Raw genomic sequence first — 21935 nt, 5'->3', positions numbered from 1 at the left:
ATAATATCTTCATAAAATTTACATACTCTATTAAAAAAAATCAGTATAAAAAATTTAAATAATAACCCTTGCATAAGAATTCATATAATACATAATTGACTTACTAATATCGATTAGTTGTTACATACTTAGTGTGTATATATATATATATATATATAACTAATTATTATAGAGATACATGCATGCATCATATAATATATAAGATATCCCATAAGTGACTTACTAATATCGATTAATTATTGCATACTTAATATATATAATATATATATATATAGGGCTGAGTTCTATGGAGTCCACCTTTTTATCGGAGTCCTCGGAGTCCATCTACGTTCTGCAAATAAAATATATTGTAAAACGTGTTATTTTGCAAAACATGTTACACAAATAGCATAACTTCAACAAAATCATGCAAATCTCATATATTTACGGTACAATATGTATGTTCTGCAATATGTTCTGCAACATGAACATTTATGTTCTGCAAACTAAACATGTTTTGTAGAATATATATTTTTGCAATGTTCTGCTTGTAAAATGTATGCAATCTACAAGATTTTTGATAGAATAGTGATGTTTGTCGAAAAATAATATGTTTTGCAATATTTTAAGCTATATTTTACTTGCAGAACATATATGGACTCCGAGTACTCCAATTAAAGGTGTACTCCATAGAACTTTACTCTATATATATATATATATATATATACTACTCCAATAGAAACCAATTTAGAATATAAACTAGAAACCAAATATTTTTTTAAATTAATTAGAAATATAACACATATGGTATGCAAATTGATCGTTGAAAGATGTAGAAAAATACAGTGAAATCGGATTTTAAAAAACTTACGGTTTGACGGGAAAAATCAAATTAAAAACGGAGGGGAAAAGCTGAAATGAGGTGTGGGAGGGTGCAGAGTAGTTGGGTGGGGTGATTTAGGGGACCATTAGATTAGATAGATGGCTTAAATTGGTTCTTAATTTTCATTTTAATTTTAGTTTGTATTTGATCATTCCCTATATATATATATATATATATATATATGTATTTATAACTAATTATTATATAAATACATGCACGCATGCATGTATCCATATATACATACATACATATATCCATACAAACATATGTATGTATGTACGTACATGTGTATATATATAACAATTTAGTTAGAGATGTTATATTTTCAGAGCAGGTTCTTAATTATCAGAGCAAAACAATAAAAATATTATATTACCCTGAGTTTGTTTTTCTATTTGGCATGTGGCAATCATGTCTTGTCCTTTTTATTTGCTTCGAAAATTAAAAACCTAATATTCAAATTAAATTTCTCTTTTAGTTAAAGATTCAATTTTTTTTGTCTACAAAAAATAAATTTGTACTTATTTTTAACGTAAGTTAAATTCTAAAGACGAGAATACATAAATTATTAATTATTAAATTAATAATACAAATAAGTGAATTTTAAATATAAAGTAAAAATCGTTATTAATAGTAATAGTAATAATTTTAAATTTCATTAAAAAATAAAAAATATTTAATTTGAATAGCAGGTCTATAAAACATATATATTAAAAATTCTAATAATAATAATAATAATTATTATTATTATAAAATAAACAATATTAATACATGAGAAACTTGAGTACAAAATCATGTTATTTATAAAAAAAAGTGGTAGTACATTTAAATTATAATAATTTTTTTTTTACAAAATATTATTGTTCGTCGTTAATCTTAAGGACAAAAAAATATATATAGATAAAAAGATATGCGAAAATCATACAAAATCTTACTATTAAAATAAAATTTATTTATTTATATTAATTGGTCAAACTTAAGTAAAGAATATTTCGTCTCTCTTCGCCCCCGCCCCGAAAAACAGCACAGCGCTCATTCGCTTCGCACCCCAATTATGACATCCCTCATCTCCCACTTCACATACCTTTAATCACACAGTTGACGTTGACTGGTATATACCATATTTATCACATTATAGTCTACTATAAATATTTGTGAATTAAAGATTAAAAACAAATAAACTAGAGAAACTTATATATTAAATATGATTATGTGCATCGCAGCCATTTATACCTCTAACTGAATAAATATTTATATTTAATCATGTAATACTTTAAGTGTTATATTCTTATATTTACACAAAAAAATAAATCCAGGACTTTCATATATATATAGACACACACACATATATATGTATATAATATATATATATATATTTTTATATTTATACAAAAAATTAAATTCAGGACTTTCATATATATATATAGACACACACACATATATATATGTATATATAATATATATACATATATATATATTCTTATATTTACACAAAAAAATTAAATTCAGAACTTTCATATATATATATATAGACACACACATATATATGTATATAATATATATATATATATATGTATATCTATGTGTTAATTTATGCAAAAAACCTTTAATTTATGATCTTCATAATTCATAAAATATATATGATTATGTTGGTCTACATTGGTATTTTACATCGTCATCATGGCGTGAACGAATAATATTAACTAAAATAAATAATCTTGGTAAAGTTTACATATGTAATATAACCAAGAAAGCGCCTAGTATGTCGAGAGATGTGAATTTATTAATATTTTCTGAGAGAGGGGAAAAAATTACTAAGGTCGGAAATTAAAATTGAAGAATACTAAAATTCAAATAACAATTATAAAATAAAATTTTATGTAAACAAACAACTATATCGTGCAATAGTTTAGACAATTACTAAAATTTCTAAAAAACTTCCATATATCGTCCTTAACGGTGGAAAACAAGAAATGCCACTGGTCTCTACGTCAATTGTAGATAAACAATATTACACCAATGGCATCACAATAAAAATCTACTCATATAGACAAATAAATACATTAACATTCGGAGGGGGATAACATGAAATATTATTATAAAGTATAACTAAAATAATATCGATTCGTCCAATTTAGAGCACAGACTATAGAGCTAGTTGATAATAAGGTACTCAACAAGATTTTATCCAAAAAAAATTAAATCTCAGTTTTATTAAAAAAATCGATAAATAAAAGCGAATGGAAGAGAGGAGGGGAGGTGGTGGGGAAGGATAAAAACAAGATTTTATCTAAAAAGGATTAGATCTCAGTTTTATTGAAAAAACCGATAAATAAAAGCGAATGGAAGAGAGGAGGGGGAGGTGGTGGGGAAGGATCAGAAAGTGAAGGTGTGGGGCGATTAAAACCCTAGATATACGGGAGTCGACCCTCAAAACCCGAATAACTGAACTGTAAGATTTAATTTATAATTAAATTTTTAAAAAATTGTTGGAAAGGAAAGAAAATATATAATAAAGGTGAGGAATGAGCATCAACATATTTGGGGTAATTTTAAAATTAGAAAAAGCTAAAGTAAATAATAATTTTTACTAAACAAATAACAACAAAGAGAATGAGTCTAATTATTAATTAATTCTATTTTCTTTTATTAATTACCCCTAACCAAAAAATCTCTTATAACTTGCTCCATAATTTTTAAATAAAAAGGATTAAGTGATTGAGAGTTAAAATAATTTCATTTCATTTTTAAAGTGAATGTTTGCCAAATTTACATCCATGAACACATATTTTCATTCTTTTTAAAAATTCAGAAACACGATTATAAACTATATTAGTTACTGTTTTGTGATTCAGTTATTATTGTCACGTGGTAGGGTATTGGGTTTTAGTTTGGCGCTTTGATACGAGACCATCTCTATATCATGACTATGTTTTGTATTGGAGTATCCGGAAAAATAATTAAAAATTTGTTTGATAAAATTTTAAAACTATTTTTCTGAAAAGTGTTTTTATCTAAAAATTATTGTTAGATAAAGTAAATACTCCCCTACTTTAAAAAAAAAAATTCAGTTTTTGCGGGAAGTAATGTTGATTTTATCATCAGAACTCACCAAAAATATTATTATTTTTACTTTTTTAAAATTAAAACATATACATATAAAAAATATTACCAAACGGTTATCTAATTTTTAAAATATCACTTTTTTAACAGCGATTATAACAATTTTTAACGGGAATTTCAAATAAAGTCTATGGTCCCCGTCTTTTGCCCATAACACGTCTGACCCTTTTCATGTATTTTAAAGTACATAAAAATGTTAATTTTACCAAGTAATTTTATATTTTTATTTAGAAAAATAATATAAAGTAAAAATTATTTCTTAAAATATATTTTCTTGATTCGGTTATTAAATTTTAATTAACTGTTATTAATTAGTTTTAAATAATATTTTATTTTACATAAAATTAATTTATTAAATATTAAAATTTATTTAATTAATATTCCGATTTATCAATTAATGACCGGAAACTAATCATAAAATTTACATTTAACCCATCGTCCCATCCTCGATTAACAATCCCCCAATCCGGACTTGATAAGATTACAATTTACAATCCAAAGTACTGCTACAGAGATCAACGGCAATTTTTTCCTACTTTTTTAAAGCACCAGCCCATACATAAATCCGATCCGAAATCCGTGAACGGATCCGGATATGAATCGCGTATAAAAAATCCGGAGTTGATCCGATCCGAATCCGAATCCGAAAAAATAAATGAATATGAATATGGATTTAGGCAATCCGATCCAAACCCGATCTATTGACAGACCTAATCATGACTATGTTTGGTATTGGTGAAAAAATAATTAAAAATTTGTTTGATAAAATTTAAAAACTGTTTTTCTGAAAAGTGTGTTTACCTAAAAATTATTGTTAGAAAAAGTAAATCCTCCCATACTTTAAAAAAATTTATTTTTCAATTTTTGCGGAAAGCAGATGTTGATTTTATCATCAGAACTCACCAAAAATACTATTATTTTTATTTTTTTTAAATTAAAACATATACATATAAAAAGTATTACCAAACGGTTATCTGATTTTTACAACATCACTTTTTTACCGGTACTTTTTCTGACAGTTATAGCAATTTTTAATAGTAATTTCAAACAAAGTCTATGAGTCTCGTCTTCTGCCCATAACAGGCCTGACCATTTTCACGTAATTTAAAGTGCATAAAAATGTTAATTTTACAAAGTATTTTAATATTTTTTATTTTTATTTAGAAAAATAAAATAAAAAGTTAAAAATTATTTCTTAAAATATATTTTGTTGATTCGGTTATAAAATTTTGATTAATTGTTATTAATAATTTTAAATAATACATTTTATTTTACATAATATTAACATAAATATTAAAATTTATTTATTTATTATTCCGATTTATCAATTAATTACCGGAAACTAAACATAAAATATACATTTAACCCATCGTCCCATCCTCGATTAACAATCCCCCAATCGAACTTGATAAGATTACAATTTACAATCCAAAGTAGTGCTACAGAGATCAACTGCAATATCGTCCTACTTTTTTAAAGCACCAGTCCATACTGTCAGTAATCCTAAGTTGATCATACGCCTAAAATTTTACGTCGCAAATTTTGTAGCTTTCACCCTAAAACATGTTAACCAGAAGAAATTTATTTGTCAACAGAAAGATGACATGTTTTTTCAAATAGATTTTTAAAATTTCACAAAAATCACTGATAGTCAAGAAAACCTTCTGCCAAGTATCGCAACAGTACTACACAAAACAACCACAAGTTATGAAAGGATTGCATCCTTCCAACAAAAATGAATCCATTATTTCGCCTTATATTTCAAGATTCCAAGTGAATTTGGTAATTTTACTTTACTTTGTGTCTATCATGATAATTGTTCCAAACAGACCCTTGATAGGACAAAAGTACATGTCTATGTTTACGAAAAAAGGGGAAAGAACAAGTATCACATACTGACTATCTATTCAAAATGATGGCATGCATTGTAAATGATTCATTAAATTCACCCCAAAATCCATTCCATCGTAAGAGTGCTCCGACAATATTCTTCAAAACTGTCAAGATTAGCATCCTGCAAAATAACTTCTTGATGGTTATGTTGACTTCCATGCAAAAAAGGGGAAAAAAAGTAAGGTATCCCCGAAACTATAGACTACCTTGTTTAATATGAGCTGTATTCTACAATGGGGATAAACTCATGCTGATGAAGATTTTGATTTTTCTTCAAGCCACTCCACAAAATTGTCAAAGATTAAAGGCCAAGCTTGGCTGCTATCATAATTCTTAAGGTCCGGAAAGCTTATCTGTTCATAAAATACAGTAAAATGAACAATATGTTGAATATTAAAAAATATTATCAGTAAACCTGTCAAGAAACAGATAAGATTATATGCATCATTGTGCAACACATTGCTGTACATCAAAGATACAAGAAGAGCTTAATTTTCCAACTTGTGGGCAAGCAGTAAGATTAAGAGTGGAGCAATTACGGTTCAAGTGTGAATCATGAATTTATTAACAGTTGGTTGATATCAGCTTAGGTAGCTTGAGTTAATTGACCAGTAATTCAAAGCTTTGTATTCAATTTCTAAAGCTGATTGTTGTCAAATTGAAGAGTTCTTAGTTTGATTTGTTTTTTGTGTTAATGAAAAGTCTATTCTGATACATCAATTGGTCGGTTACCTTTTGTCCTTGGGTTCAGTGTATTATTGCTGTGGGGCAGCAGTAGCTTTATCTAACATGATGTACTCGTGTCTAAACAACCTACTATGGAAATTCGATCAACTAGGACTTCTAAACAATTATTGCAGTTTGGTTTATGATAATGATACACCCTTCAACTCACTATATATTTGAACCCTTCGCCCCTTTCAACTTATCATCAATATGGATACCATGATAAGTACTGCAGAAATAACTCTCAGGAAATTTAAAGTCTCTGATGTTGATTCTTTTATGGAGTGGGCTGGAAACCCAAATGTTACCCAATTCTGCCGATGGGACACTTTTATTTCAAAGGATGATGCTCTAAACTTCTTGAATGAGATCATCACATCCCATCCCTGGTACCGAGCCATTTGCATTAATGACCGTCCAATTGGTTCTATCTACGTGATGCCTGCTAGCGATGTCGGGAAAGATCAACGCAGAGGAGAGATTGGATACGCAATAAATGAAAATTTTTGGGGTTATGGTATTGCAACCAAGGCTGTGAAAATGGTGTGCTCATGTGTGTTCAAGGAGTTAAATTATCTAGATAGAGTGGAAGCCTTTGTTTTAAATGTGAATAAAGCCTCACAAAAAGTTTTGGAAAAAGCAGGGTTTTACAAGGAGGGTATATTAAGGAAATATTTCTTTGTCAAGGGAGAGAGTAAAGACATTGTTGTGTATAGTATCTTGAATCGGAAAGATATGACCTAAAGCTGCAGATCTGTTCAAACTCAGAGTACTTGGTTGCTGATATAAACAAATCCTGATGTTCAAACTCAGGGTGCTTAGTTTGCAAAATAAACAAATTTCAATGTAGTCTCTATATGTCTAAGGATAAATTATTTGATGCATGCAGTATTTTGTAAAAAAAATTAGGAATTTGTCCATGTCAGTTGGATAATTTCTGCTAAAGTGTTTTTTTGGAAGGTCATTATATTTGCAAATCTTCGTACATCTACAGATCAATTTAACATGTTTGAACAAAGACTATCATCTAAAATCTTCAAATATTAATAATATAAAAGATTAAATGCTAATGATAATATTAACAGTATTAATCTAACAAGAAACCAAAAAATAATGCATGATTGTTCTCGCAATACATTGATCTCCAGCTAATATAAAAGAAAAGCTTTATTTTCCAAATTGTGGCAAGCAGTATGATTAAGATTTTTAGCTTCTACAGTTTTAGTGTTAACAATAAACTTTTTAACAGTCAGTTGATATCAGCTTCAGTGTTCAGGCCAGAGTAGATCTTTAAAGCAAGTATTTAGATCATAGTCTCTCACTTGAGATTTTCACAGGTTAAGCCACTAATATTTTTTTTGAAAATTCTTAATAGCTAAAGATACAATATTCTGACCGCATAGCGCAATAACTAACAAAAAAAAGAAAGATAAAATATTTATTTTTCTACAGGTCACGCACCAAGACATCAGTATGGACTCAAGTCCTTTGCACATTGTAACTTTAATTTTACCAGTTCACTTGATGCAAATAGGTTCCTGACACACACACACACATACAAGACTCAGACAGAAACCACATTGGTTGAATCCTCTTTGCAAAATGAGTTTTGGGAAACTGCCGCATAGTTTCACCCTATCACTTTTTCTGGATTCAGCAATCATATAATTCTCAATGGGTAAAATCATATGTGGTACATATTCTATAGAGTATACTGTTACCGCTATAACTAAAAACCCCTTAGAGGGATCTAAATTACCACCAAATCTGAAGGCTTTAATCCCAGAAACTAAATAACTTAAACTGATATTCATTTACCAATTCAATCAAAGGCCAAGGGTTCCATTTCCGAACTTCTTCAAATAATTAGGTAATAATAATTTATTGGTATTAGGTTGTCTTACTTTACCTATGTGTAATTGTCAAATTTTCATATGATCTTTAAAAAAATTAAACTACACAACTAATTCTTCTTATACTCATCTCCATTATTTCAAGATGTGCTTTTAAGTTATAAGGAAGAAGGAAAGAAAAGCAAAAGAAGATAAGTAGAAGTTTACTGGAACAAAAATGAAAAGTCATATATATATATATATTAGCCTAAACCCGTGCAAAGCACAGGTTCTTTTATATGTTAACTTGATATTAATATTATCTCTAAAATTATTGTCTTTATGCGTTTTTTTAATAAATGTTTGAATTGGAATCCTTCTTTGTTAGTATTTTTAGAACTAATAGTACAAGTATAAAATCTCAATATGTTGTTAATAGTTAATACAAATAAATCTTTCTTAGTGTTCCTAGAACTAATAACATAAATATTAGAATTTAGTATGTTGTTTATAAGATTTGAACCTTAAATGTATCTATGTATCTAAGATTTATAAACATGTTACTAATAGATATCGAACCCTTAGCAGTACTTTGGATAAGATTCCTCTTCCGCTTATTAATTGTATATATATTCCAAACATGTGATGTTGCTAATAAGTATTGAACAATTAACCTTTGGAAGTACTTCGGATAAGATCCCTCATAAGTTCACTATATATAAGATATAATATGCGCTGTTTCCCCTAGTTCAGAAAATGTAATAGATTTAAACTAAATAAATAAGAAAAGAGATTTTATATAATAAAGGTCACGGTTGTAAGCTAATATTTACAAAAACACCCATGAAAGCAGGACTCGCAGAAACAAGTTCTGCTGCTTTGTAAAACATAACTATAACAGTGTGCTTATGTTGGCTATTTTATGAAGCTAGCTAGGTCTTCTAATAAAATAATCCAAACCTCCTATCAGGTTTTTAAATATATTAATATTTGGAAACAGAATATACAATCCTCTGGTGCTACAGCACTATGATACAGTAGGGTAGAAGGTTTAAAGGATTTGAAGACCAGAAAAATGTACGAGCATGCCAAACTGCGTCCTACATTAGGGCCACTGCACCTTTCCAAATTCAAATACAAAAAAAATGGTAGTGAAACTTCTAGATAAATATTAAACAGCATACCTCGTTGCAAAACCGGTGAAAGCCCTTCCACTGATCCAAGTTTATCGCCTTATACTCATTCTGGATCTGGTGCAAAACAGTTCGAACATCATTTTAACCCAATTATGGAGTACAAGCATACTTATATCTTTTTTATGGTACTAAGAAAACTATTACAAAATATCAAATTGCCGATTATAAGGAAAATAAAAAATAAGAAAACATAGTTCCGGCATCTATAAATATGTACAAAACAATCTTCTAGCCAAAGTAACTACCAAGTGGAAACCCCAAATGTACCAATCAAAATTATTTGAGTTAAAAAAACATGTAATACAATTGCATCTCTTGTCCAGTAAATGAACCTACCCACCTTCAAATATTCCGTAAAGGAATTAACCTGCGCTCGGAACTGGGACCCAATAACAATATCTAGCAGTACACAGGCTGTATCGATGTCTACACACTTTTGCTTGTCTTCTGAAAGATATATAAATTGCCCGGTAGCAATAAGAAACCCGGTTAAAATATTACCACAAAATATTGTCATTGCAAAAAAAGGTATTAGTTTCAAATATAAAGATGTTGCTCAATTACATGCTTACCAGTCAAGCAGTACTGAAACGCATAAAGATAGAAATCCTCAAATTTTTTGGGCTCCCTGATCTTTTCAAAGAAATTATAAAATTTAGTTCGTCATTTGAAGAAGACGAAAATGCTTAAAAACATTTATTTCGGCATACCAAAAGAAGATACCTCTTTAACTAGTTCCGAAAGTCTGGTCTTCAATTTTTTTATAGTGTCAGCCCGAATCTCCTTCAATCCTCTTTGCCATTCATCCTGATAAGGAATCGGTTAAGTGGTCAACTAATAAAGGTTCGTATGGTAATATATGACGAGCAAAATAGAATTTCGAAACTGTTTAGGAACACTGTTGATCACATCAAATGTGTGCAAAGCAAGTACAAGGAACTGTAAAATCGTAGATATCACAAAAATACAGGTGGATTAAGAACAATACAAGTCACAATTCATATTTTGTATCAGTTGCATTGTATATATAATTAAATTAATCCATATTAACATATATAAATTAATATTGACATAGAGAGTAAATGTAGAAGAAAAGGAGGGTTTATGGCCTTCTATGAACATTATAGCATAGATGTCTCAATCCTCACATAATAGACTTTGATATACCTCTGTAAAATATCCCTGCTTTGCAGCATTCAGTTTCCTGGGCAATACAATGCAAGTTAGTATTGCAAAAAAATCTTCACGTGAAAGTCAATATAGCAAACCAGAAAATTAATTAGATCAATGAATACCATACCAGGCAAGCAGTAGCATCCTCACATCAGTGTGAGCAACACCTAAATCTGAACAAAGTGCCTCAATCCCTTCCGGACTGTAAAATTAAACAATACAGATTAAAAACTTACAGAGGAAACATATATAACGGGTACCGTAAGGTAAAAAGTAAAAAGAACATGAAAAACATCAACTGGGTCCATGAAATAAGTGACATAGATATGTCAACTTCCAGATAAAATAAAAGAAAATTAAAAAGAGAAACAATAGAATTATGCCATAAAACACTTGGCATAAACGGGGTTTTTTAGGTACTAGTTCATGCTGAACACACATTATTATCAAATACCTTCTCACTTACCTCTAGAATTTAATTGAAAAATATCAGATAGGAAAACAGCAGTATTAGTTCACAATACCTAATCTATTATTGCAATGTGGACTTGCTAAGCATACATCCTCAATAAATAAACCAAAAGTAATATGCTGCAAGGAATTGAACACTAATCACGTTAAGTCCTACATCAAGGACCTTTCGAGCTAAGCAAGATCTATACATACTAACAGCTTATAGAGATGCATTATAAGTTGTAAAGATGATCAACATGTACATCTATAAAGAAAAACATCAATCAAATCCAGATAAAAAAAATGTACAACCAGTGCTATTTACTGATAAACCTATTCACAAACCATGAACCTTGCTTTATATTATATCAAATTTCACCAGTTAAGTTAGTAACATGAACTGATGAAACAATATTCCTTACTCAATCATGCGTAGTGACTTATTTGCATAAGAATTGAAAAGTTGATCAATGCGTTCCACCTCCTTCGTCACAGCTTTCTTCGATGCTGAATGACATTGTTATCAAAAGTTAGAAATAAATTAATATACACAAAATAAATATGCTTATAAAGTCATAATTAATTGCACAATCTCATTCTGGAATATAGCAAACAGTGCAGAAAATTGATACTTTACATTATCAGTTACATACTTCAAGACTAGCAGTAGAATGGTCTGCACGGTGCCATAAAAAAAACAAAATGCAATACAGCCTTGTTGATAATCCTAAATCTACCATGGATTATAAAAATGAGAAAATATAGATCACCCACCATAAATACGATTAAATCTCTTGGAAATCCCTAGGGGTGAGAGTGTACTAATCTTCTGCTAGATTACAAGAGCAATTTCAAATACCAGAGCATGCCTTTCTGTAGTAAAATTTTGACAGCAGTAGAAAAACAGTGTGCATGATTGGAACAAACAATTAGAGTATTATTTGTCTATAGTTTACTTTATTGCTTGGATTGGATTTTATTGTAAATTAGCATTAGGGAGTATTCTACTTTAGGGTAGAGAATAAGAAAATAATTTGTTTCCTTCATTAAGAATATTTTACTAGATTAAGTTTCGGGATCTACTCATATATAAGATGTAAACTTTTATTATTAGAAGACTTTGACTATTGTTGAAATTTGAGATCGTTCTCTCTCTTGTTGGGTTGAGATCTATGCAAATTACTCTCTTCTGCATAGAGAAATCCTAGGGCGATATTCTTCTGCGATTTGATCACCTAAGGGCTCGTGGGATTTCTGCAGTTAATCCACATTTTCTATCTTTGTGATTGCTTTCTTACGCATAATAGACATGTAATTTAACTGTGAGCAACAATCTGTACCTAATTTCACAAATTTCTATAAAAGATTTACAAATAATGTATGCATACACAAAATAGTGAAAATACAATATTCCCCACTGCCATGGGTTCTAGAAAATAAGTTTTGTACAGAACAATATGTCAGCATCCAGTACCACTTTAGTTATTCGTAATTAATATTTGAGAGATTAGTCGCTGCTTTGTTCAAGAGATCATTTATTGCCAACGACCTGCCAGTGCAACAGTGAACATGCTTGACTGTTAATTTTAGATTGTTTAAGAAAATAAATAAGACTAATAATTTCAGTAGACTAGATTCTTATCAATGTTAGCGTCGGTATAACCATATAACTACCCAACAGTATCATAAATTCGTGAATGAACGAGGCGTTAGGTGATTGGGGACACTGATCAGGTACACTTTAATCTGACAAGTAGGGCCTGCTGATATCTACACTAACATAATCTAAGATATAATATTTGCGGTGGTATAACATATTTAGTAACTAGAATTGTTTGTTATTTATTCCGAAAGCTTGTTGTTGCAATTTATTAAATACATATTTTTAAATTTAAATAAAGATTATTGAAGTTCTTAATTAAATAACTGTCAGGAATAATGACTGACATTAATTCTTAGCAAATTAGGAGTGTGAAGTCTAGTAGACGAATTGATGTAGAACAGGTTTTGGAAAGGGGGTGAAAAGAAGGGGCAAGACCTATCTCCGCAAAGAATTGGCAGAAAACACAATAAACCCTCATATATAATTAAATCAAATACTAAATAATGATGATGATTACAATTGTAGGGTTAGATTCAAATTAAAACCTTATATAAATTAGAACTTGGTACTAAACTCGACTGTAGATTTTCTTTTTAATCAATGGCTGATATATATTCGTTCTGCTGCAGTACACAATATCTTAAATTTTGCTACAACACATAACATTTATTTGTAAAATATAGAGTATGATGTACTTATGCAGCACACAAGATATTTTTTCTAAATTACATAATTTTTTAAAACAATAAATTGTTCTGCACATGACACAACTTGTATTTTACTCTTAAAATATGTTTAGGAATATGATTATCCAAAACATAGTAATAATAAACGAAATACTATGAAAATTAAGTGCTGCGGCATTGCATATATAGTTTCAAGGTTTTAAAAATAGAGTGGTTTTAAGTGCTACAATTGTATAAATAGATATCTTAATACTTGGAGAACAAGTAAGATCATTAAAAAACAACAATTCCTAATCAATAACACCGCCTTCTAATAATCTCCTACTACTATTTTTTATAAAAAGAGAACAAAAATCTAATTATAATACACTTGAAAAACCACTGAATTAATTACAACTAATTCGTCTTAGAAAATGAATAGCAAATCATTACCAATTAAATCCTTAATTCGGTAGTCCACTCCTCAACAGATAGTGTACAGATTTAAATTTTGTTATACTACACAATGTATCGTCCTAGGCACGATAAAACCTACATACAACTCATAATTCAAATACGCAATTAAACAGGAATATGTACATCACACATGATGATCACTAAATAAATTACAATGCAAATTGACAAATCCAAGAAAAGCAATACAATAGATCATATATCATAGATGAGAGGGAGAGGGAGGGAGAGAGAGAGAGAGAGAGAGAGAGAGAGAGACCGGGGGAGAGAGAGGGAGAGAGAGAGAGAGAGAGAGAGAGAGAGAGAGAGAGAGAGAGAGAGAGAGAGAGAGAGTACCAGAAGGAGGGGGATCAATACGAGCAGATTTGGCGGGTTTAGGATTGGATGAGTTTGATTTTCTTTTGTTAGAGGCGCGAGGAGGCATCTTAATTCAATTTGAATTGATCGAGGGTTTTTGTTTTGTATTGTGTTTTGAGCAATGAAAAATAATCAATGGAAACAATGGGAGGGTATGATGTGTGTCGTTTATATAGAGAACAGGGATGGTTTGGGTTTATGACGGGAAAAAAACCGAGGTTTTGTTAGGCGCACGTGAATTCATGCCCCCTTCCTCTTTTTAGTACAGGGAACGATATATTTTGTGTTTCATTTAATCTTTTGAAAATCATTGTTTTTAAATATTAATTTATTATTATATATTATTTTTGAATGACATATATTTTTTGATGTAAAAATGTGTTTTATTAATTTACCCAATCAACTTGCAAAATATTCAAAAGCTGAACATGAACAATACTCGTATCAAGCTCTCGCCATATAGCGAGCAACCTCAGACCGTTTAACAAATGACAACGATGTTGTTACTGGTTCCTCCACAAGTTTACGACAGGTTCTACAACCCTGCCAAGCGGAGATATCATGATAGTTTGGCTTCTGATTGTTTGTATAGCCACTAAGCAATCTGACTGGATTACCACTATGTTCCACTGTTTGTACTTTAACCAACTCAGAACTTCACGAATGGCAATTACTTCTGCCAATTCCGGAATAGCATTGCCTTGAAAGAGCTTAGAGAATGCATGGGTGAGATCTCCGATAGAGTCGCGAACAACCACTCCTATACCATATGTTGATTGCTCGACAAAACATATTGCATCAACCGATATCTTTATTATGTCACCTTGAGGTTTAACCCAAATACTCGCACCATCTCTTTCACGACTATAGTGGGAGATAGGTGAAAAACTCTTACTCTGGGCATTCTTCCACTGTAAAAGATACTGCATGATGAGAAACATAATTTGCACGAGTTATTATGTTGCTCCAAACTCTATCGTTTCTCGCTTTCCAAATAGTCCAACACAAAGTGGCAAGTTCAACTCTTATTTTAGCATTACAGTTTTGCAAGGCTTGCTCCATCCATCCTGCAAAGTTCTCACACTGGATTATAAGAAGCGAAGGTTTGAACAACTGTCAACACTGCTGAGCAAAAGAGCAGTGAACTAAGATATGAAGGATAGTTTCATATTCATTCTCACAAACTTGACAGGTTGACAATCATTCTCACAAACTTGACAGGTTGACAAAACTGGAACATGGCGAAGATGAAGTTGAACATTAGTTGGTAAACAGCCTGACATTGCTCTCCACAGAAGATTTAGGGTTTTTGGTGAAGCTTTGATTTTCCACATTTTCTTCCACATACTAGTATTATCAGTAGGACTCCATAACCCTTTTCGAGCTTGAATCAATCAGTACGCGCTCTTGACATATAAAGACCAGATGTCTTCTTACTCCAGTACAACCTATCCTCATTCGAGCCACCCTCCACCATAGTGTACCTAATACAGTCCTGGTCCCTTGTATTGAATAAGTCTCGTACAATGTCTGTGTCCCAGTTCATGTTACTTGTAGCAAACAAAGATAAGACCTTATTATTCTGGAAAGATTCAGATATCGTTGTGACGTAAGGATTAGCTTCGTTATTCAACCATGGCTTCCCAATAATATTGATATTATCTCCATTACCTACTATCCATTTGGTCCTTGCACGAATCAGGTCCCTTGCCTCCCACACACTTTTCCAACTAAAACTTGGATTGTTGCCCAGTGACGAATTCAAGAAGTTAGTCGAGGGAAAATAGTGAGCCTTATAGAGTTTACTGACCAAACTGTTTGGTTAGTGAGGAAACGCCACCACTCTTTTCCAAGTAGAGCCATGTTAAAATCTCGGAAATTTCTAAAGCCAAGGCCCCCAGTCGATTTATGCTTATATAGTCGTTCTCAACACATACAAAGTATCCCCTACTACCATCAGATTTCGAGCTCCAACAATATTTGGATATTGTTCTCTCTATGTCCTTTGTGATTTCTAAGGGCAAGAGAAACACGCTCACAGCATAACTAAGAATCGTTTGAGCAACGGACTTAATCAAAATCTCTTTGCCAGGCTTCGAAATAATTTTACCATCCCAAGTTTCCACTCTCTTTGTGACCTTGTCCTTCAAAAAACCCAGTATTGTCGACTTGTTTCTACCCAAAATATTAGAGAGGCCTTGGTATGTACTACGATCATCTGCCTTTTGCATCTGTAACGTATCACATATCAGCGTTTTACCGCTATTCCCCATGTTTGTGCTGAAAAATACCGATGATTTTGAGGTGTTTATTTTTTGCCTTGATGCACCCTCAAATATTTTCAGCATATTCAGCACATTCTGAACTTCCTCCACATTAGCCTTACAGAATAAGTAGCCGTTATCAGCGAAAAACATATGGGTTATACTCGGAGCATGATTCCAAACTTTGATATCTGACATTAGTTTTTGAGCCTCGTTTCTTCTGATCAAGGCAGACAAACCTTCAGCGCAAATGATGAACAAATAAGGGGATAAGGGGTACTTGTTTGACCCCTCGAGATAGATTAATTGGTCTCATTACATACTGACCATGAAAATTTGTGTACAAGACTGTAATGACAGTTTGCATAATCAGATTAACCCATTTTTTGTGAAAAACCATCTTCAATAGAATAGCCCGTAAAAAATCCCACTCCACCCGATCATAGGCCTTACTCGTATTTAATTTCAAAGTCATGAAACCTCCTTTACACCTGCGCATGACTTCATAGGAGACCATCATATTATTCATAATATATTATTAATTTTAAAGTTATATGTTAATATTTTTATTAAAATATAGTTATTTATCCTATTTTTGTTCTAAGTTATCATTTTGATAATTTTTTAACTTGCCGATAAATCATTAATGGATATCATAATATGTTAGATCTGATTTTCGAAAACTCCAATCATGTTCATAAGATCATTGGACGATTAACAAGTGTAATTTTGTACGTGATCAACAAAATATTTTTTTACCAACATTTTGATAATCTATTATAAGAAGAAGATGATAATAAAAATCCTCCTAATCCAATATTTTTATTTTCTTAGAGTTTTGTAATCGTCTCAATCTCATTTTAAATATTGATAATTAAATGGCGTATCTAATATCGACTCAATATATTTTTCTATTTTTTTTATAATTTCATGAATTTGAGGATTAATAATTAAAATTCATTTTAATGTATTTAAGTAAAATGTGTTTGATTTGTAAAGGAGAAAGATTTGAATCTATATATCTATATAAAGGAAAATCTCACGAGATTCTTTGGTGGTTGACATAGCATGCTCTAAACTTTCACTTTGATTTTTCCTAATTTTACAAGGCTACACGTTATTGATCTAAAGCATAAGAATACACATGTAAAATAGGTTTTACAGAAAGTGAACAGCCATACTAATAATGGTGGAGGAGTCCAAAAGGTTGGTTGGTTTATATTCTTTAATATCTTGATATTTACTTCTCCCCAACTCTATATAAACCTCTATATAAATAAGCAATTATACTTAGTTTTGCAGCTCCATTTCGTCACATGATCAGGTATGCATAATTTCTTATATGAACTTTCTATATACAATCTTATAATGCTATTTATTTTAATCTTTTGGCTATGAATTAGTTGCACATATTTTAGTATATATTTGAAAGCAGGTTCCGGTGGCTAATATTTTAGTTTATCTCTGTCGGTTATATTTTTCAGATACTCATATGGTTTGCTTTCTCCTATACATAGATGCATACGGTTCTTAGAGTCTAGATAGGCTTTAGATAATCATGTGTTGTTAGGAATTTATAATGTACTGAATACTTTAAGTGCTATCAATATGAAGTTTGAAAATCAATAGCAGATTCTAAACATACCGAGATGACATCTCTTGGTTTTTTATGTGGTTAGGTGAAGCTGATTTTTTACCGTGTTTATATCACATCTGTAATTTTGTTGTTGTCAATGTTCGTGTAATTATAATTTTTACATGACTGCAACCTTTTGAGTTGTTGAATTCATATTGTACCCCATGTATATGTTTATTATTTATGTTTTTAGCCGGCTCAACTTGCATAAATTAACATTATTATATGAGCATGAGGCACTGGGATCATCAAATTCACTTCTTTATATATGTCATTCTCAACTCTAAAAAATCATGGAACAGATCACATGAATTAGATTCATAGGCAACAATCACCTTCAAATCAAAATATCTACATAAGATATTTGTCAACATTCTTGATGATTAGTGGTGTAGAATATTAATTTCATTTTAAAGTATAAACTTTGGCCTGAAACCATCTTGGTGGCTTACTGACTTGGTTGATTTGTTTGTTTTGTGTGAATAGTTTATTTTGTTGGCCATACTCAAATAGCGTTCTTCTTCTCTTTTTCTTATGGCTTAAATGATACTTGTATGTTTGGCCTATTGTGGCAAAGGTGAAGAAAGAAAAATAACCTCCTTACACTTTAAAATGAAATACTTATAGAATTTTTTTATTGCATAACCGTTTAATAACTCTTTACATACTAGCTCCAATGTTGTTGTTCGGGACATTCGGTAAATCACTATTACAAGATACATCTGTTTAAATTGTAATGATGTATAAATGGAAAATGGTTATCCTAAAATGTGCTGCATGTGAACATTTGTCAGACGTTAGTATGTGGGAAAAGCTCACAACCTTTATCGGTAAGAATACTCCTGGGAAGAAGGGGTAAAGACAATTAGGAAGTGACGAGAGCTTAGAGACGAGACTTTGGATGAAAGGCAGAAGTAGCTGAAAAAGAAAGTTCTAAAACAGAAAGGAAGCACTAAGAATGGCTCATCTAGTGCCGCATGATGATGATATCCAACGACATGCTGATACTAGAAGATCTAAGAATAATTTAGTATATTGTTACTGGCATAATTATACTAAATCCCACGGTGGAGAAGTCAAAGTCCAAAAAAAAAACTCTCCAGCCGAATGGCAATGGCTGACATTTTTATATTATGAGCAAAACAATTACCCTATATATATGTAAGAGAATACAATTTATTAGTTCACGTGCCTATACAAAAATTTATTTTTTTTATTTTTTATAAAATATAATTTTCGGACCACGCGAAGCGCGATTTTATCAACTAGTTTATATATAAAAAGATATTATAATTTAAGCTATCTGATAGAGAGTAAAATAAACCCTGATTGCGTAATTAATATCGTATTAATTAAACCCAGATTGGGCTGACAATAAAAGCCCGTTTTAAAAGGGCCCAAAATCCTGAATATTAATTAATTTAGTAATTAATTAATATGGGTAAAAGACAGCTGGTAAGTAAAGTCCAAATAAGGATACAACTCATTAAAGATTGGCCTCTAAGAAATCTCATGGGATAAGGAATCAATTTCTTGCATTATAGGACTCCAAAGTCCACTCTAAATCTGAGACTTGTCCACCAAGTCTCCTAACCCTAACCTAATTCAAAGGCATCCCATGCCTATATAAGGGGACTCACCCCACAAATCAGAACTACATTTTATGACTTGATCATTGGCAAACAGCAAGGTACGTAGGCATCTTGTGAAAGGCCGATTGAGTCACGAGACACGAGAGCAGTCAAACCGAGTCTCGAAGCTCATGAACCCTAGCAATAAATATACCCTAATTTTTTATCCATAACATTTGGCGCCGTCTATGGGAAAGCATAACAACAACCATGGTGAACACACGAAGCAGAAACAATACCCCTGAAGGAACACCGACCGGGACAACTCGATCAATATCGTCGGTGGTGGAGATACCCCCGTATTCAACCTATGCCTCCACCCAAGGAGGAACTCTGGTAGGAACAACCGAGGCATAGCCTCAAGGGACGATCACCCCGACTCTTCAAGGGACGAATCCCCAATTTTAGCAGCTACAAGAACATGTGAATCCTCAACCCGTTGGGTATAAGTATTCAACAATTGTGACTACTACCCCCCCACGGGATGCCCCTATATCCAGAGGTTGGAGGGAGTGGGCACTCCAATCGGAGTGAAGAACAAGGGCAGATGCCCCGTTACATACGTGGTTTGGCTCCTTTTCTGGAGGATCAAGAATTCTCTGGACCTTATACCGAGAGAGAGAGAGAGACTCCGAATCTTCAGAAGATGATGTGGCTCCAAGAAAGAGGCGTGCTGGTAAAGAACCGATGCCAGATGCTAATCAGCATTCCAGGTTCACCTAAGGGAGGAATCCCCAAGAAGTACAGGAAATGATCAGGGCTTATGAAGCTGAGATCCAAAGGTTGAAGCGCGACCTGGAGGCGCACCCGACCCCAAGACCCCTACCTCCTCCGAGGCGAAGAGATCCTCCTCCAATTATAGACCTGGATGGTCCAATATCAAGAAGGGCTGTTGTCCCAAGGTCTGACCCAAGTGAACTTATAGCTCTTGGAGATCCTGATGATCCAACTCCATAATTCACTGAAAAAATAATGAATGCCCACATCTCAAGGAAGTTTAAGATGCCCACCATCAAAGCATATAATGGTATTGGAGATCCCGATAATCATGTCAGAACATTTTCTAATGCACTGTTGTTGCAGCCCGTGAACGATGTTATTAAGTGTCGGGCCTTTCCTCAAACCCTGTCGGAAATGGCTCAAAGGTGGTACAGTCGTATGCCTTCGAATTCAATTGGGTCCTTTAGAGACTTAAGTCAAGATTTCATTAAGAAATTCATCAGTGGAAGAGTGCATGAGAAGAGTTCAGCATCCCTCATGAGCATTGTGCAGGGAGCAAAGGAGTCCTTGAGAGACTATCTGAATCGTTTCACCAAAGAAGCTTTGAAGGTCCCAGACCTCGACGACAAGGTAGATATGATATCACTGCAGCAGGGAACTAGGGATGAATTCTTCAAGATGTCATTAGACAAGCGTCCCCATGAAAGCATGTTACAGCTCCAAGATAGGGCCGGGAAGTATATCAAAGTGGAGGAAAACATGAGGAAGACGGTGGTGAATAACGAGCCTGCTGGTGGCAAGAAGCGAAAGACTGATCTAGAATATAATGCCAAGGACAAATATCCTATAACTGAGCAAAACGCTGATTCAACCCCGAAGAAGGGAGGACCTGGATAAAAGTTCACTAAATATGCTAAACCGAATGCTCCTAGAAGTCAGATCTTAATGGAAATCGAAAGAGATAGGGATGTTCGTTGGCCTAAACCCTTGAAGGTTGATCCTACTAAGCTAGATAAGAGCAAATATTGTAGATTTCACAAGGATGCTGGTCATGAGACTGATGAGTGCCGACAACTGAAGGATGAAATTGAATTCCTTATTCGGAAATGAAGGCTGAGCAAGTATACCGGAGATGGAGGAGATAGGAATAATAGTGGATGAAGGAACTTCGATGATCGTAGAAAGGATCAGGATGATCAGGGGCGAAACACCCAACCCAGGGGGCCGATGATAAACACAATCTTTGGAGGACCTCATCCCCTAGGGCCAGTAATAAACACGATCTTTGGAGGACCAATTGATGCTGGATTCTCTAAGAACTCAAGGA

At 32.2% G+C, this 21935-nt stretch overlaps 2 protein-coding genes across 3 annotated transcripts; both read right to left on the bottom strand.

Moving 5' to 3' along the window:
- Positions 1-5723: 5723 nt before the first annotated feature.
- On the bottom strand, positions 5724-14586 carry LOC141708835 (uncharacterized). 2 transcript variants are annotated; one of them, XM_074512644.1, is made up of 10 exons: positions 14337-14582; positions 11681-11765; positions 10933-11007; positions 10800-10836; positions 10356-10439; positions 10205-10265; positions 9973-10079; positions 9621-9686; positions 6085-6231; positions 5724-5999 (listed from the first exon to the last, which is right to left on the bottom strand). In XM_074512644.1, the coding sequence occupies exons 1-9, from the start codon at positions 14422-14424 to the stop codon at positions 6124-6126; spliced, it is 711 nt and encodes a 236-aa protein (XP_074368745.1). In that variant the 5' UTR covers positions 14425-14582; the 3' UTR covers positions 5724-5999; positions 6085-6123. The 2 variants fall into 2 exon arrangements, with proteins under 2 accessions (XP_074368745.1, XP_074368746.1); XM_074512645.1 differs by lacking the exons at positions 5724-5999; positions 6085-6231 and adding an exon at positions 9234-9550 and having other exon boundaries at positions 14337-14586.
- Positions 14587-16159: 1573 nt separating this feature from the next.
- LOC141704115 (uncharacterized) lies at positions 16160-20874 on the bottom strand. Its single transcript, XM_074507433.1, has 3 exons — positions 20696-20874; positions 16949-17112; positions 16160-16860 (listed from the first exon to the last, which is right to left on the bottom strand). Exons 1-3 carry the CDS (start codon positions 20872-20874, stop codon positions 16160-16162), a joined length of 1044 nt encoding a protein of 347 aa, XP_074363534.1.
- Between the last annotated feature and the right edge of the window lie 1061 nt (positions 20875-21935).

Source organism: Apium graveolens, chromosome 2 (assembly GCF_009905375.1).
Source record: "Apium graveolens cultivar Ventura chromosome 2, ASM990537v1, whole genome shotgun sequence".
NCBI lineage: Eukaryota > Viridiplantae > Streptophyta > Magnoliopsida > Apiales > Apiaceae > Apium > Apium graveolens.
This window is presented reverse-complemented; position numbering and strand designations above follow the sequence as displayed.

Bases quoted from the DNA above. Each gene is read 5' to 3' on its own strand.
- LOC141708835 (XM_074512644.1), bottom strand. From the start codon at position 14,424: ATGCCTCCTCGCGCCTCTAACAAAAGAAAATCAAACTCATCCAATCCT. The intron at 10,837-10,932 runs GTATGGTATTCA...TGTATTGCCCAG, and splicing joins AGGATGCTACTGCTTGCCTG to GAAACTGAATGCTGCAAAGC. The intron at 10,266-10,355 runs GTATCTTCTTTT...TTCTTTGAAAAG, and splicing joins TTTCGGAACTAGTTAAAGAG to ATCAGGGAGCCCAAAAAATT.
- LOC141704115 (XM_074507433.1), bottom strand. From the start codon at position 20,874: ATGTGGGCATTCATTATTTTTTCAGTGAATTATGGAGTTGGATCATCA. The intron at 17,113-20,695 runs GTGCGCCTCCAG...AGTCATGCGCAG, and splicing joins GGTAGGGGTCTTGGGGTCGG to GTGTAAAGGAGGTTTCATGA. The intron at 16,861-16,948 runs GTCAGTATGTAA...TTTGCGCTGAAG, and splicing joins CTTGTACACAAATTTTCATG to GTTTGTCTGCCTTGATCAGA.